General features: G+C 40.7%; 1 protein-coding gene across 3 annotated transcripts in view; it reads left to right on the top strand.

Annotated features, from left to right (window-relative positions):
• Window positions 1-582: 582 nt before the first annotated feature.
• UBAC2 (UBA domain containing 2) overlaps window positions 583-16,180 on the top strand; it is a 211,404-nt gene continuing 195,806 nt past the window's right edge. For all 3 annotated transcript variants that reach the window (XM_004458418.4, XM_071208231.1, XM_071208230.1), the window contains exon 1: window positions 583-742. In XM_004458418.4, coding sequence (XP_004458475.1) covers window positions 712-742 — 31 coding nt within the window. In that variant the 5' untranslated portion in view covers window positions 583-711. The remainder of the gene's footprint in view (window positions 743-16,180) is intronic.

Here is a 16,180-nt window from a genome sequence, read left to right as displayed (position 1 = left end):
CGCACAGATCGCGGGTCCCCGGCCACTATACTCCATGCTCACCGAGAGATTCGCGCGGGGCCGACGTGGGGAAATGGGGACAGCCAGTCGGCCCCGCTCTCCGCAACGGGGAGGGTCGGCCAGCTCCGGCTCCCCTTCGATCACTGCAAGTCGGGCTGAGCGACGTGTCGGACTTAGCTTGACGCCGGCACTTGAGAGTTCTAATTGACAACAGTTCCCAGGGGAGCAAGCCTCGTGCTACCGCCCAGAGAGCCTGCGTGGACCTGACCGGCATCCGAACTGCGTCCTGCCTGGGGAGGTTGGAGAAGAGGCCGCGAGGAAAGCCTAGGCCGGCATTCCAGCGGAACCGGCTCTAAGGGTCGTGGGGTCGGCGCTAAGCAGAGGTGTGCGGCTCCAGGAGCCAAACCTCCTTTCCTCCCAGATCATACCACTTCTTTTCCAAAAGGCTACCAAAGCCGTCGAAAAAACCCCTGAGAGACAGTGTCCTCCGCTGGTGGCTGCACTTCCTTCCCTGGCAGGAAGAGAGGGGGCGAACGGAGCATGTGCGTCCCAGCGGCCGCGCATGCCCGATACGTCAGGCGGCCCCAAGCGTTTGAGCGAGTCGCCGGGTTCACCGCTCGCCGACAGTGCGCCTGCGCGGTAGCCGGGCCTTTTCACGCTCCGCTTCCCCTCCCCTTCTCCCCCCGCGGGGGCTCCGGGCCCGGCGGGACCATGTTCACCAGCACCGGCTCGAGTGGGCTTTGTGAGTACCGGCTGCTGCCATCCTGGTTGTCCCTTATATGCCACCCTGGGCACCTTCTGGAAGAAAGTGGGGGCAGCGAGGACCCTCGGGTTTGCAGGACGTTCGGGGGCCGACCATCCATCCCCGCGCCGGAACTTCGTTAGTCCCTGCCGGTGCCCACTGCCCCCACTTCAGCCTGAAGGGGCGAGTGGGGAATCGGTCCCGCCGCCAGCCCCGGCCCTCACCTGCGAGCCCCAGGTGCGGTGCTCTGGTGCCCGGGGGGCCGCTGCAGGTGGGCAGGCAGTTAGGGTCAGGTTGGGAGACCTCGTCTTCTCCTGGCCTGGCCCTTTGTCCTTTCGGGCGTGTGTGCCAAACGCTGACAGTACCAGGCTGAAAAAAGAGGCTGTCCCGCTGGAGGCGATTCTGGAAGCCTGCCCCCTTTCCAGTCACCTTGTCCCATTCATTTGGGCTACAGCCGGACGGAGCTGACTTCTCCAGAAGCAGATTTCAACCTCTGCTTCAGAAGCTGATCCCTCAGTTTTACTTAGATTTGTTTCTCTGCCAGTCTCCCTTAAAATTTTTTAGGCAAACGAAAACTGATCAAAGTGCTTTAAAGTGGTGGGAAGTTAGGAAGTGATTTGGTGAGAAAAGCGCACTTTGCTGCTGGATGTTGCTATGATATTTTGAGTATTAGTGGTGGTCAACAGAGGCATATATATATTCTTTTAAATAATTGTTTATTTTTCTCACTGAAATTGAGTGTACTTAAAAGACTTGCTAAGGTGGACTGTATGTTAACTGAACAGTACTGAGATTAAACATTGATAAATTAGTAACTGAACAGCCATAATTTGGGGATTGCTTGTCACTGGTAGTGCTTCATCTCTCTGTACATATGAAGTTAATGTTGCCAGAGTGCAGAAACATTTGACGTTTCCAAATATTAAAGATTCTGTTGTGATTGGCACAAATCTATTTCTGTGAATACACATCTTACTCTGTGAGTTAATACCAGAGCCAAAAAGTCTTCATTTTAAATCTTTCTCACTTCACAACTTCTCAGTTTTTGAAGTGAACTTGATATTTATGGTTTTCTTTGTTTCTTAATTTAATTTATGACATATTTCATGCATTGACTTCAGAGTACATTTAAACTACAAATAATGAAGAACATTATTGCTGTCTGTGAAACTGACAGTCTAGATAGTGGTGTGATTTTCCTGGGATCACACAATGAGTGAACCATATACACTGGTGGGTAGAATTCTTCAGTCCTTGTTTTTCTTTCAGGATTTTAAACTATCCTGTCTTGCTGACTAAATTACACACAAAACATTTTTTTAAAGGCAAGAGAAATCTCTTTTTGGTTATAATGCCATTATATTGCATTGGCAAAGTTCATTCAACTTATACAGTTTTCTCTGGGGAGGATGATACTTTATTACCAATGGCAAACTGTTGATGTATATTGAATTCTAGGAACCAAACTGCTGCCCCAGGGAACAAGGCCTCCTCAGCTGTCTTGCTGTGCTTCTAAAATAAGTGTCTCTGCAGCATGAGATGATAGAGTGGCCATTCCTCGGAGGGCAATGTCTTATATGCTCATTTAACAAACGTTTTGGGCATCTCCTGTGGGCCAGGCACTGTCCTAGTTGCTGGGAACACTACTTTGAACAAGTCTTTGTCCCAGTGCTTATGGTGCTTTATTGTGTTTAGGCACAGTTTTTCCCAGGACTGGTCTTTTAGTAAGTTACCCTGCTTAATTTTTTTTTTTTTTTAACTGGTGAAGCTATTTACTGAGGGAGACATTGTAATCCCTGACTACAGTGCTTATACTTGCTATTGTAATGGTTATTTTAGCTGAGTTCTAGTTTAGTTCCACCCCTTTACAGGGTACTATAGTTATTTATACTTGTTATTGCAATGGTTATTTTAGCTTCGTTCCACTCCTTGTTTATACTTTTTATTGTAGTGGTAACAGCTCCACCTCCCTTGTTTGGATCCATAAAAACCTTAAACTCCTTAGATTTGGGGAGACAGCTTTTAGGCTGATAGGCCATCCGATTTGCTTCATGTTTAGTAATAAACTCTTTCTCCCTTTGAAACTTGATATCTTAGAAATTGGTTTTTGAGCGTGAGGCTGAGAACCCCTGCTTTGATCCTTAACAACTTGATTTCCTTTAGATAAGAAATTGTCACCCTTATTATGTCAAAGAGCTGATCCTGTGTAAGTATCCTGAGGAAGAATAATAACATCCGCTTATTCCCGCTTCCAAGGGTGGTGAAGTACATTATGTTTTTTTCAATGGAGAGATCCCTGCCATTTGCTACTGATGTTGTAGTGTTACACTTGATTCTTTCTCTCTCATTCACTCATTCAACAAGTGTTTGAGCCTCTCTATAAGTCACACAGTGATCATGTGCAGAGGATAAAGTGGTAAACAGGATGAAGGAGACCAACATCAGTAGGTTAACAAATAATTATGATTTCACACAATGTTGTCAAGAGAATAGAGGGTGATGGCAGACTGGGGTTGTGGTGAAGTTTTGCCTTAGCTCGGGGAAAATACTGGGAATGTGACATTTGAGGTGATACCCAAATGATGTGAAGGAACTTGCAATGTCAAAACTTGCTGAAAGATTTTCATTCTGAAGAGAGGGAACAGCAAGCCCCCAAACTCTGAAATGTATACAACAGGATGTTTTCAAAATAGTAAAGAAGGCTGGTACAGCCAGAGCAATAAACCAGGGAAAGGGCATTTGAACCTGGCACATAGCTAAATCTGACTCTTCTCCTGTGGGTGCTTTAGTGTGTACTTTAGAGAGTCCTGTAGTTGGGAACCTTCCACCTGCTACTCCCTTGCCTGGGGTGGGGGAGCGAGGAGGCATCTCTATTTCGGTGAGAGAGCAAAGTATAGTGAGGTGGAGCACAAACTTTGAAGTCAGGCTGTTGTACTTAAATTCCTTGTCAATGAAAAGGAGTTAATAGTATTATCTGTTTTTTTTTTTTTAAAGATTTATTTATTTATTTAATTCCCCCCCCCCCCTGGTTGTCTGTTCTTGGTGTCTATTTGCTGCGTCTTGTTTCTTTGTCTGCTTCTGTTGTCGTCAGCGACACGGGAAGTGTGGGTGGCGCCATTCCTCGGCAGGCTGCACTTTCTTTTCACGCTGGGCGGCTTTCCTCACGGGCACACTCCTTGCGCGTGGGGCTCCCCTACGCGGGGGACACCCTTGCGTGGCAAGGCACTCCTTGCGCGCATCAGCACTGCGCATGGCCAGCTCCACACGGGTCAAGGAGGCCCGGGGTTTGAACCGCGGACCTCCCATATGGTAGACGGACGCCCTAACGACTGGGCCAAAGTCTGTTTTATAGGGTTGTTGTGAGGATTGTAAGAGTTACTGTAGCTAAAGTTCCTAGAATCTTGCCATAGTAGATAATCACAGTCATATATTAACTGGATCCTTCTGAGCCTGTTCTTAAAAATACAAACACATAGCCCATTATTGACCCTATCCTGTACCTTCCTAACTACTGACCACTTTGTTTCCTTTTTTTCCCAACTAAACTTCTTGAAAGATGACCTTCATTTGCTTTTTTCTGTTTCTCACCTCCCTTTCCTCTTTAGCCCTTTGCAATTAGTTAGCTATTTGATGGTCACCTATAGTGCATTAATACTGTAGGCTCGCTGCAGCCTGATTCTCCCCCACCAGGCCACTAAAACTGCTCCAGATGGGGTGAACAATGATTTATATACCAAAAAATCTAATGAGTGCTTCTCAGTCCATAGTGGAATGTTCTCCTATGTTTGGCCCTGAGGAACATTTCTTCCTAAAATTCTTTACTCCTTAGCTCCCCCACTCCATTATTAAACTCCCTGCTCCCCTTGTTCTCTCCATATCTCCTTGATCATATTTACTTTCTTTCACATCCTCAGAGTCCATTGGATTGGTATTGAGTTATTGGTTATTTTAAGGACAGCAGTTTTGGTGGAGCACTGAGGGCAAGACCTGCTTTCTTTAAGATGTGAATCAGAGTCTAGAAAGTAGAAACTGAGAAAAAACTGTAGAGATTAGTATGTAGATAGCTGGGTCTATCTAAGGAAAACAGCTAGATTCAGCTCTTTGAAGACTGATACTTGTCAATATCCAGGGCCTTGCTAACTAAAATTCACGCAGCACTGGGGTGGAAACCAATACAAATTTATTAAAGTGAGAAATTCAGTTTTCACATGACTTGCAACTTCCCCCTGAAGTGAAATTGTTTTGATCTAAATTGATTGGGAGGCTGGAGTCAGATGGAAAGTTTGATGAATCTGGGATCAGTGGTGTGAACCTATGGCAAGGACATTCATGTCATTGTAGAGATGGGTGTGGCAGAAGGACTGGTGGAGATATTCCAGATCAGCACCCTTCATTTTCGCTTTAAGATCTTGCCTCAGGAACTTTACTCTTCCCAGCATAATGCCAAAGTGGTAACTTCCAACATTACCACAGTGACTCCTTTTTTAATATCAATCTTAAGAAGGACCAAGTCATGTACTTACTAACCTATTACTTCTTTAGATACATATTCAATATGTTGAACACATAACTTTGTTGGAGATGATCAAATAAATCTTTATTTTAATCTTTCACCATCTCTTTAAAATTTACTCAGTAGGGGAAGCTTTTTTTTTTTCAGATTTATTTTTTATTTTCTTTTCCCCCCTCCCTTCATTTTGCGCGCTTGCTGTCTGCTCTCTGTATCCATTCGTTGTGTGCTCTCTGTGTCTATTTGTCTTCTTTTTAGGAGGCACTGGGAACTAAACCTGGGACCTCCCATGTGGGAGATGCCCAATTGCTCGAGCCACCTCTGCTCCCTGTTTGTTGTGTCTCTCATTGTGTTTCTTCATGGTGTCTCTGCATTGGGTCATCTCACTGCGTCACTTCATGGCACCAACCCTTGTGTCAGCTCTCTAACTTGCTCCAGGAACTGAACCTGGGATGTCCCGTGTGGTAGGCAGGTGCCCAACTGCTTGAGCCACATCTGCTTTCCATTAGGAGAATCTTTTTGCCTTCATGCCTCCTGACTTTCACTGTTCTACTCAATGATTCAGCACATTTAATGAGCACTCCTAGGGGCAGATGCTGTTCTAGGTGCTCAGGATTCAGGGGTAAAATAAAAGACAAAATGTACATTCAAATGGTAATCTTGGATAATAGAAGTCACAGAACAGACTCAATTAAAAAATTTAAAGTATCCAGTTCAAGATGATAATCAACTCTTTACAGTCTTCATTTAAAGATGACTTTTTCTCCCCCTCCCTTCCAGTGAAGCCTCGTAATTGTCAGTGACCTGCTGAGAAAGGGTGTGATTATCTTTTAATGTTCATCTCTGTAGCAGTTTGATATTATTTATGAATTCCAAAAGGAAATATATATTATGTTTGTAAACTGGTCAGTTCTTCTGGTGTAATTTTTTATTGTATTAGATTCAGCTGAGAGGTCTGATTAATTATGTTAAGATTAGGGCTCTGATCCAGCCACATCATTAGAGTGGGACTCGGTATTGAATCCCAGCCCCCTTGGGGATAAAACAGACGTTCATACGGAAGTAAATACATAGAGAAGGAGAACACAGAAGGAGATCCTTAGGAAGAGAGAGTACTTCATAGACATGACCCAGGAAGAGAGATGAGTCTGATAGTCTACAGCTGACTGGTCTCTCATGTAGAGAGACCAGAGCAACTGAGCCTTGAAAGAAGCGAGCCCTGGGGAAAGAGATGAACCTTATGCCTGCCTACAGCTGAGATAGAAAGAAGTTGGGTGCACAGAGCCTTAAGGGGAAAGAGGAAGGCTGAACCCTCACAGACATTGCCTGCCACCTTGCTTCAATTTGTGGCAACAGACTGGTGAGGAAGTAACTTTGACTTGGACTTTTTAGGACCCTGTAACTGTAAGCTTCCCCCTCAAATAAATACCCTTTATAAAAGCCAATAGAGTTCTGGTTACTTTGCATCAGCACCACTGTGGCTCTTTGGCTGGCAAATACAGTCTCTGTCCCCCATAATTCTGGATTCTGACCTCACTAGGTTCTAGATTGGATGGAATGGGAGGAGGAAGGAATGATGAGGAATTAGGACAGTTTCTACTGGCACATGATTAAAATTGAACTCTCCTATGGGTACTTTAGGGGGTTCTTAAGAGACTCTCATAGCTGGGAGCCTCTCAACCTGCTGCTTCCTTGACCTGGGAGGATACATCTCTATTTTGGTAGATGTTATTTGGGTGACTATTCCTTAGTCCTCATCTGAGATTCACCCCCAGTTTCTTGCTGCTGTGTCCTTTTGACCTGCTTGGGGGCACTTTTGGGAAGAACTAAAGATGCTCCCACTGCTGGTTCTTGTAGATTTCCTGGGGGAAAATCCACCACATCACCACTTTCAGTGCCACTTAGTAAGCCCAGTGAGCTCCCTAAGCTTGATGGGAGGACATAATGGTACTCGCAGCACTTCAGTGGTTTGTTCCACAAATATTCCTTATAATGTCCTGTTTTTATAATAGAGAACTCTCTCCATTCCACACTCACTACTTTTATATCCATGACCTGACTGAGAGGGGACTGAGGTTCATGGAACTGCTTTTGATGAATTTTCTTTGTATATTCGGCATTTTGGCATACAACTTCCCTTTAGTATGTAGCAACCCTTGTATTTTAGTACCTTAGTGAAAACTAAGTGTACAGTCTTATTTTAGTTGACTTTCTATTCTGTGGGTTAAGACTCACTTGGCTGTCCTCTTTAAAGGTGACTCTATAGTTTACACATTTGTACTCTAATTTCATTCTTTGTTTTCAGTAAAGGTTAATTGGGCAGGCCTGGGTTGTTGCCCAAATCCTGCAGTTTCCTTTATTTCAGCCCTCCTCACCCCACACACACAGGGCTCCCTCACTCATCTCTTTTGCTCGTTGCTTTTGATGGTTGTTTTCACTCATCATCTGCTCGTTGCCTGTTTTTTTTCCTTAGGAGGCACTGGCACTCTCCGTGTGGGAGGCAGACATTCAACTGCTTGAGCCACATTTGCTCCCTGCTCGTTTTTTTCTGCTTGTTGTCTGCTTGTTGTTTTGCTCATTATCTTGCTCAGTGTTGTTGTTGTTACTATTTTTTTGTTGTCTGTTCTTTTTTACTCTCATATGTTTGCTGTTTTTACTGGTTTGTCTTCTTTTGGAGGCACCGGAAACCAAACCCGGGACTTCCCCTGTGGGAGGCAGTGCTCAGTTGCTTGAGCCACATCTGCTCCCTGCAGTTTCCTTTAAAGCTTAACTCTTGAGGGTAAGCCATTTCCCATATTTGGAGACTGTGTCCTTGAAAATTCCTAAGGAGTATAGATTCAAGATTTTTACTTGAGAAGAGAAGACAGGTATTACCTAGGGTTGGACGAGATTGAAGAAAGGATGCTTTCAAAATCCTTGTTTCTTTTCATTCTAAAAGTAACGTTCACTACATTATAAAAAGTTCGAAAAATAAAGAAACACCCCTGTTAGCATTCCAGTTTATACTCTTCCTCTTTTTTCTATATATTTTTGTTCTTTTTATAAAATACTATTTTATTATTATAAAATGAAGACATGTTGGTTAAAGAAAATTCTTAATTACAGAAAAGCACTAGGAAGAAATAAAAACATAGTTTTACTTTCAGGAGAGATGTTTTATGTCCTAATTAAAATCTTTTTGTAATAACCAGTATACTACAGTTATTTTTACAGGTATATTTTTTAAATTTTTTGAAATATATCTCTTATATGAACATACATAAACAATAAGTGTAGAGTAATAGATGTGAACTTAGAAAACAGGCATACACAACATCATACAGGGCTCTCATAACTCACACTACCACCCATACCTTTCATTGTTAAATATTTTTAATGATTAAGCAACATCTTCAAAATATTACTACTAACCAAAGTATTTTCCCCCAACCCACACTATCATTATTATTTTTTATATCATCTGTACATGAACATACATAAACAGTAAGTATATAGTAAAAGTTGTAAACTTACAAAGCAATATGTATAACATCATACAGGGGTCCCATATATCAGCTCTTTACCAACACCTTGCATTGTCAAGAGACATTTGTTACAAATCATGAAAGAATATTGTCCAAATCTTACTACTGATTATAGACCTTATATTACATTTGGTGTATTTCCCCCCAGCATACCCTATTATTATTTTAAAATATATTTTTATGACAAAAGTTGTAAACTTACAAAATAATCGTGCCCCTGTGCAGAATTCCCAAACAACACCCTTCTATCAACACACCACACCATGGTGGAACATTTATTAAAGATTGTGAGTTAATATCACCTGATTATTACCAGGTCCGTAGCGTACATTTGGCACACATTTTCCAAACTCCTCCCCCATTATCAACACAGTATGTCTTTGGCATAGATGCAAGAATATTTACATTATTCCTGTTAACTACAGTCTATAAGTCACTCCAGTTGTATTTTTCCTATGCTTCTCCACATTCCCACCACCCTGCCATAGTGATGTTCATTTGTTCAGCTCACAAAGGACACTCTTGCATCTGTACCATCATCCACAGTTCTCATCCAATTCTGGATTTACCCTGCTTTTCAGTCCCTAGATTATTCTCAAGCATTCTGTCATTTGGCATTTACAGCCCTAGATTACCTAGATTAGTGACATTTCCATTTATAAACCAGCTGTTACTCACTCTAATGTGTTACCATCAACACTCTACATTTCTGTACTTTTACATTAAAGCTAATTAAAACTTCTACATACATTAAACATCAGTGGTCCATCTCAGTCCTCTTATTATCTCCTTTAAGAATCTACCACTTAACCACCAGGGCTTGAAGATACTTTCCTACATTTTCTTCTAGAAGCTTTATGATTCTTGCTTGCTTGTATATTTAGGTTTTTGGTTCATTTTGAGTTAACTTTTGTATAGGATGTGAGATAGGGGTCCTTTTTCCTTCTTTTGGCTATGGCTATCCAGTTTTCTCGCACCATTTGTTGAGTGGGCTGTTCTGCTCAAGCTGGGTGGGTTTGATAGCCTAGTCAAAAATTACTTGATCATACATGTGAGTGTCATTTCTGAACCATCAGTTCAATTTCATTGGTCTGTATGTCTGTTTTTATGCCAGTACCTTGCTGTTTTTCCCACTGTAGCTAGGTAATACGATTTAAAGTCCAGAAATGAGAGTCCTCCAACTTTGCTTTTCCTTTTTAAGATAAATCTGGCTATTCAGGAGCCCTTACCCTTCCAAATAAATTTGATTATTGTGCTTTCCATTTATTTAAAAAATGCTGGTGGAATTTTTACCAGGATTGCATTAAATCTGTATATCAATTTGAGTAGAATTGACATCTTAATGATATTTAGTCTTCCAGTCCGTGAGCATGGAATATTCTTCCAATTATTTAAGCTGTTTTTGTTCTTTTAACAATGAGTTGTAGTTTTCTGAATATAAGTGCTTTACATAGTTGATTAAGTTTCTTCCTGAATATTTGAGTTTTATCTGTCATATTTTATTTTCACCACTCTTATGATACTTTCAGTTACTTTTATTGCTATAATCTTCATTTCTAGACTCTCTTCAGGCCTCTCTGTCCTGTCTTTTCTTTTCAGGCTGTAGCACACCCTTTAGTATTTCCTGCAAAACCAGTCTTTTGATTACAAACACTTTCAATTTCTGTTTGTCTGTGAGTATTCTAAACTTGCCCTCATTTTTGAAAGACAGTCATGCTGGATATAAGATTATTGGCTGTAAGTTTTCTCTTGTAGTATCTTAAATATATCATACTACCGACTTCTTGCCTTCTTGGTTTCTAGTGAGTAATCAGCACTTAATCTTATTGGGTATCCCTTCTATGTTATGCATTGCTTTTCTCTTGCTGCTCTCAGAATTCGCTCTTTGTCTTTGGAATTTGATATTCTGATTAGTATGTGTCTTGGAGTTTTTCTATTTGGATTTTTTCGGGTGGGAGTATGTTGTGCTTCTTGAACATGGATATCTGTGTCCTTCAATAGGATTGGGAAACTTTCCACCATTATTTCTTTAAATATTCCCTCTACCCCTTTTTCCTTCCCCTCTCCTTCTGGGGCACCCATAACACATATGTTTGCACATCTTTTGCTGTTGTTTAGTTTCCTGAGACCTTGTTCAATTTTTTCCATTCTTTTCTTCATCTCTTCTATTGTATGTTCACTTTCAGAGGCCATTTCTTCAACCTCACCAAACCTTTATTCTGCCTTTTCAAATCTGCCATTATAGGATTCCAGTGTATTTTTAATTTCATTTATTGTACTTTTCATTCCCATAAGATCTGCTATTTTTCTATGTATGCTTTCAAATTCTTCATGCTCACCCTGTATCTTCATATTCTTAATCTCTTTAGCCATCTCATTGAATTTATTAAGGAGATTTGTTTGAACATCGATGATTAGTTGTCTCAACTCCTTTATGTCATCTGGAGGCTTGTTCCTTTAACTGGGCCATATCTTCCTATTTCTTGGTGTGGTTTGTAATTTTTTTGTTGGTGTCTTATCACCTGGCTTACTAGAGTATTTATTCTGGGTACAGTTTTTCTCTTTTGTTTAGGGTTTACTGCCCTTTCTACCTTACTGGTTGTGTAGTAGGAGCCAAGGATGTAGTTGGTGCTGTAAGCTGTGGAGGCTCAAGTTGCCCTTATTGCCCCAGGGACCACTGAATTTTCTCCCAACTTTCTCCATTGCCAGGGAAGGGGACAGAGCCACAGCTTTGTGGAATAATCCAAGTAGTGCAGGCCTAGACTGTAGTAATCCAGAGAGACTGATGAAGCTTCATTTCCCTTTCTCCCCTTCCTGGGGCAGGGATGGAACTGCAGATGTGGGTGGCAGTCTTTGCAGTGTGGGTCCGAGTTGACTGCAGTTACCCTGGTAGACTTCCAATGATTCAGTCTGTGCTAGCCAAATGTACCTGCAGTTAGCTGGATAGGCTGGTGCAGGGCCTGCCAGCCTCCTCACTGGTAGAGGAGGGGCTGAAGCCTAGGCTAGGGCTGCAGGCCAATCTGGGTAAAAGAAACCAGTCTCTACCGTCACTGTAATTTTCAGTCAACCTGGCTTCCCCTCATGCTGGAGGCAGAGTCAAATGGCAGCCACCAGCCTCTTTCTGACTTGGACAGGGTCAAACTTTAGCTGTTACTATTATACTTTAGCCCACCGAATTTATTAATCAGTAGCTGGAGTTGTTGCCCAGCCATCTCTTTCTTCCCCGTTTTTGGGAAGTGGAACTTCCAATGCCAGCAGCGGAATAGCTCCTGAGTTGGCTTGTGCCTCCAGTGGATGATGCACTGGCCTCTGGGGCCTGGAGTGCTCTACTTACAAATCTTCTCAGCAGATGGGCAGTCTCCTTCGCTTCTTTCAAGGATGTTGCAGGATGCTCTTTTGGTCTCCTGGGGCCTGTAAACAAGTGCTTTAAATAGCTTTAGGTGATTACTGTCTGCCTTGTAGCACTAGCTGACTCTAGGAGTGCCTTACTCTGCCACCATCTTGCTGATTGTGCCTACTACAGTTATTTTTGTGTATGCTGCTTTTTTTTTTTAAACCTACTCTTGTCTTATTATTTTCCTTCTCTAACTTTTCCATTCTCATCTTGTCTCAGTATCTGTTTTAGTAATGAATATGGAATCTACCTTAAATCAAGCTATTTTAAAAATACATTTCTATGGCATTTTAATAAGTACAATGTGATAAATACTATCTTATACTTTGCTCCAACATTTTTGAAGTTTGCTTTCTGGAACATTGGTACTGGGAGGGACTTCTTAAGTTTTAACCCTTATTTAAATTAGGATTCTTTTTTCCAGGCATTTTTTCCTTCTTCTTTATAAGCTATATTGTTGTTGCTCTCAGCCATTTTCCAATGCCTATGTTAATTTATTTCCTTTAATGTAGCATGATACTGTGGAAAGAGCAGTACTAAAGATTCTATAGCCAAGGAGGTTGTTGCAGTCTGTGTTCTTTAAAGATTGACAGTGCGCATTTGCATTTCATAGGCCTTTAACAGCTCTACCACAAAGGAATTTGTTTAACTTTATTAACTCTCTGTTTCTAAGATTTACTGGGGATGGTTTTCATTGTAGAAAATTTGAAAAATAAAATATAAGGGAGAAAAACCAAATTCTGTTTTATAGTACTACCCAGGCTTGATCCCAGCTTACATATTGGTGTGGTTGTAAATCCTAAGCAAAATTGGGAACATGTTATATCCTGTTGTTGTTTTTTTAACCCTGAGATTTTCCCTCATCAATTTGCTCTTTGTTTTTGCTCATTTTTTCTTCAGAAGACACTGGGAAACAAACCCAGGATCTCCCATGTGAGAGATGGGTGCTCAATTGCTTGAGTCACAGCTGCTTCCTATATTCAGTTGCTTTTTTTTTTTAAGATTTATTTATTTATTTCTCCCTTCCCTCCATTTTCTGCTCTCTCTGTCCATTTGCTGTGTGTTCTTCTGTGTCTTCTTGTATTTTCATTAGGTGGCTCCAAGAACCAATCCTGGGACTCTCTGGAGTGGGAGAGAGGTGATCATTCTCTTGTGCCACCTCAGCTCCCTGGTCTGCTGCATCTCTTATTATCTCTCCTCTGTGTCTCTTTTTTTTTGTGTCTTCTTGCTGCGTCAGCTCTCCACGTGAGCCAGCATTCCCTCCTGGGCAGCACTCCTGTGTGGGGCAGTACTCTGCCCAGGCCAGCACTCTGCGTGGGCCAGTTTGCCACATGGGCCAGCTTGCCTTCACCAGGAGGCCTTGGGCATCAAACTCTGGACCTCCTATATTGTAGATGGGAGCCCAATTGCTTGAGCCACAGCCACTTCCCCCTATATCCAGTTTTGCATTCTGATTTTTTCATTTAACTTTCTTAAATGAATTTACCCCATGTTATTAATAATCTTCAAAGCTGACTTTAAACATTGTTCCTGTTTTGTCTTATTACAAAACTGAGATATCTTGCTTCTAAATTTTAAAATTTTACAGATGTGTTCAGTAGAAAGAAATAATCCCACCTATTACACCCCAACCCAAATAACTATTGTTAGTGCTCATTCTTCTATTTTTCCGTGCAAGTGCTTACCTATGCACTCTCTTTTTCTTTCACACACTTACATATACATATATGTAATTTAGTTTACACAAAAGCAGCATTTGAATATACATTTTCTTATGTAATATGCTCCTCCCAACATTATCTTGGTTTTACAAAATCAAGAATTTGAATGATTATAACATTTTCTCTTACTAAAATGTTAGTCATTCTCCATTTTTTTTCCCATTAGGAACATCTTTATAACTAAGGTATTGCTCACATCTCTGATCACATCAATAGCTAAAGTTTCTGGTTTTTTTAATATATAGTTTTTAAATTTTTTAATAAGTTACATAGATTGCATAAATGTTACATAAAAAATATAGGGGATTCCCATATACCCCGCTCCCTAGCCCTCCCACATTTTCCCACATTAATAACAACCTCCATTAGTGTGGTGCATTTGTTACAGTTGGTGAACACACTTTGGAGCATTGCCACTGGGTGTAGATTATAGTTTACTTTGTAGTTTACACTCTGTCCTGCACAATTTTGTAAGTTATGACAAGATATTTAATCGCTTGTATCTGTCATTGCAGTGTCATTCAGGACAATTCCCAGGTCCTGAAAATGTCCCCATATTATACCTCTCCCTCTCCTCAGAACCTCCAGTGGTTACTGTTTCCACATCAGTGATAAAAGTTCTTCCATTGAATAGCTAAGGTATTGATCACATCTTTGACAGCATCCTAAATTATCATAAATTTGGAATTACAGCGTCAAAGAAGAGAAACATTTTTAAGCTTTTGATATGTATTGTCAAATCCTTTTAGAAAACATTCATCACTTTATGCTTTGTATAAAAACTGCTTTGTAGCAGTTTTGGGAGCATGTCTTTTTTATCAAAGTCTTGTAACAATTAAGCATGATAATTTTTTAAAAAATGCTATTTGAGAGATTAAAAAAATAGCATTCCATTCTTACCTTGATCTGCATTTCTTTGCATGCCTGGGAAAATGAACTTTTTCTCTTTCATACTTATTGGGCATTTTAATATATTTTTTAAACTGATTTTGACCATTTATGTCCTTTGCTCATTTTTTTTTTCTTTTGAGATCTTAGTGGTTTTTAAAAATGTTTAAATTAATTTGTAAGAGTTCTTTAAGGGTATTAGGTCTTGTCTTGTTATCTGTTACAAATATTTAACTTATTTGTTAATTGCTTTTAGATTTTTTCCTGAAGTTTTTAAAAAAATTTAAAGCAGTTTTATTCACATACTATATAGTCTATTAAGAGTATACTATCATGGCTTTCAGTATAATGATAGAGTTGTGCATTCATCATGAAGTTTTTTTTCATATGAAGTTTTTCATTTATAAGTCAGTCATTTAAAATACAGGGATTTAACTAAGAAATTTTATTTGGCCAAATTTATTCTTTAACGAGTCCTAACCTTCTTGAGATCAGTGAAATGATCATTCAGTTTTCTTCTTTATCAATTCTTAGCCCTCCTGAGATCCCTTAAATATTTATCCAGCATTTTTTGTATCTTATTATTTTTTTCTAATTATGAAGCTAATACTCTTTGTTCAAATTCCAGCAACCCAAAAGAATAGAAAGCTAAATGTGAAATTCATTCTTTTCTCTTTAACCCCTGTTGGAGAAAAGTAGCACTCACTGGGACAGGGAGACTGATATAACCACAGGCAGAGAATGTATTGAGAAGCTCTCCCAATGGAGTGGGTCTGAAGAACAGACTTCAGCCCCCCTACCAGCATGGTGGGGGTCTGAAGGGAGACTTCAGCCCACTTGTGGAAGGTGCAGATGTGAATTTATGTAGTACATCAATAGGCGGGGAAATGTTAATTCATGGGGAGGGGATTAGGGTCCGAGTGCAGCCTTGGGTCAATAAAGGGCTGTAAAAGTGAATTCTCTTTGTGTATGGCCTGGGGGTGATGAACTGGGAGGTAGGGTTTTCTTGGAATGCAGGAGGGTTGGCCTGAAAGGGATGAGGGTCCTTGAGGGTCCTTATCTGCTCCATTCCCACTGTGATATGGCTCATTCTTGAGGAGAGAGATGCTGTCTTCCACACATAGGCAGCTTGCTCAGTTGATCAGAATGGAGTCACAGCTTTATGACCTGGTAATCATTGCAAACCTCTAACAATCCCAGTAGCAATTTGGAGGATGTTCTTGTAGATTATTTTTTTTTCTTCCTATGTATCCAGTATATGTATATCTATGTATGTGTATGTATACACACACAACCCATACATATATATGTTGTTAATATAAGTAGTATATTCATATAGTAAAAAAAAAGTTTAAAGGAAGATATAACATGACTTCTCCCTTCCTCATTTCTGCTATCTAG

The sequence above is a fragment of the Dasypus novemcinctus genome, chromosome 15, assembly GCF_030445035.2.
Source record: "Dasypus novemcinctus isolate mDasNov1 chromosome 15, mDasNov1.1.hap2, whole genome shotgun sequence".
Taxonomy (NCBI): Eukaryota; Metazoa; Chordata; class Mammalia; order Cingulata; family Dasypodidae; genus Dasypus; species Dasypus novemcinctus.
Note: the sequence above shows the minus strand (reverse complement) of the source record. Positions and strands in the feature narration are given on the sequence as shown.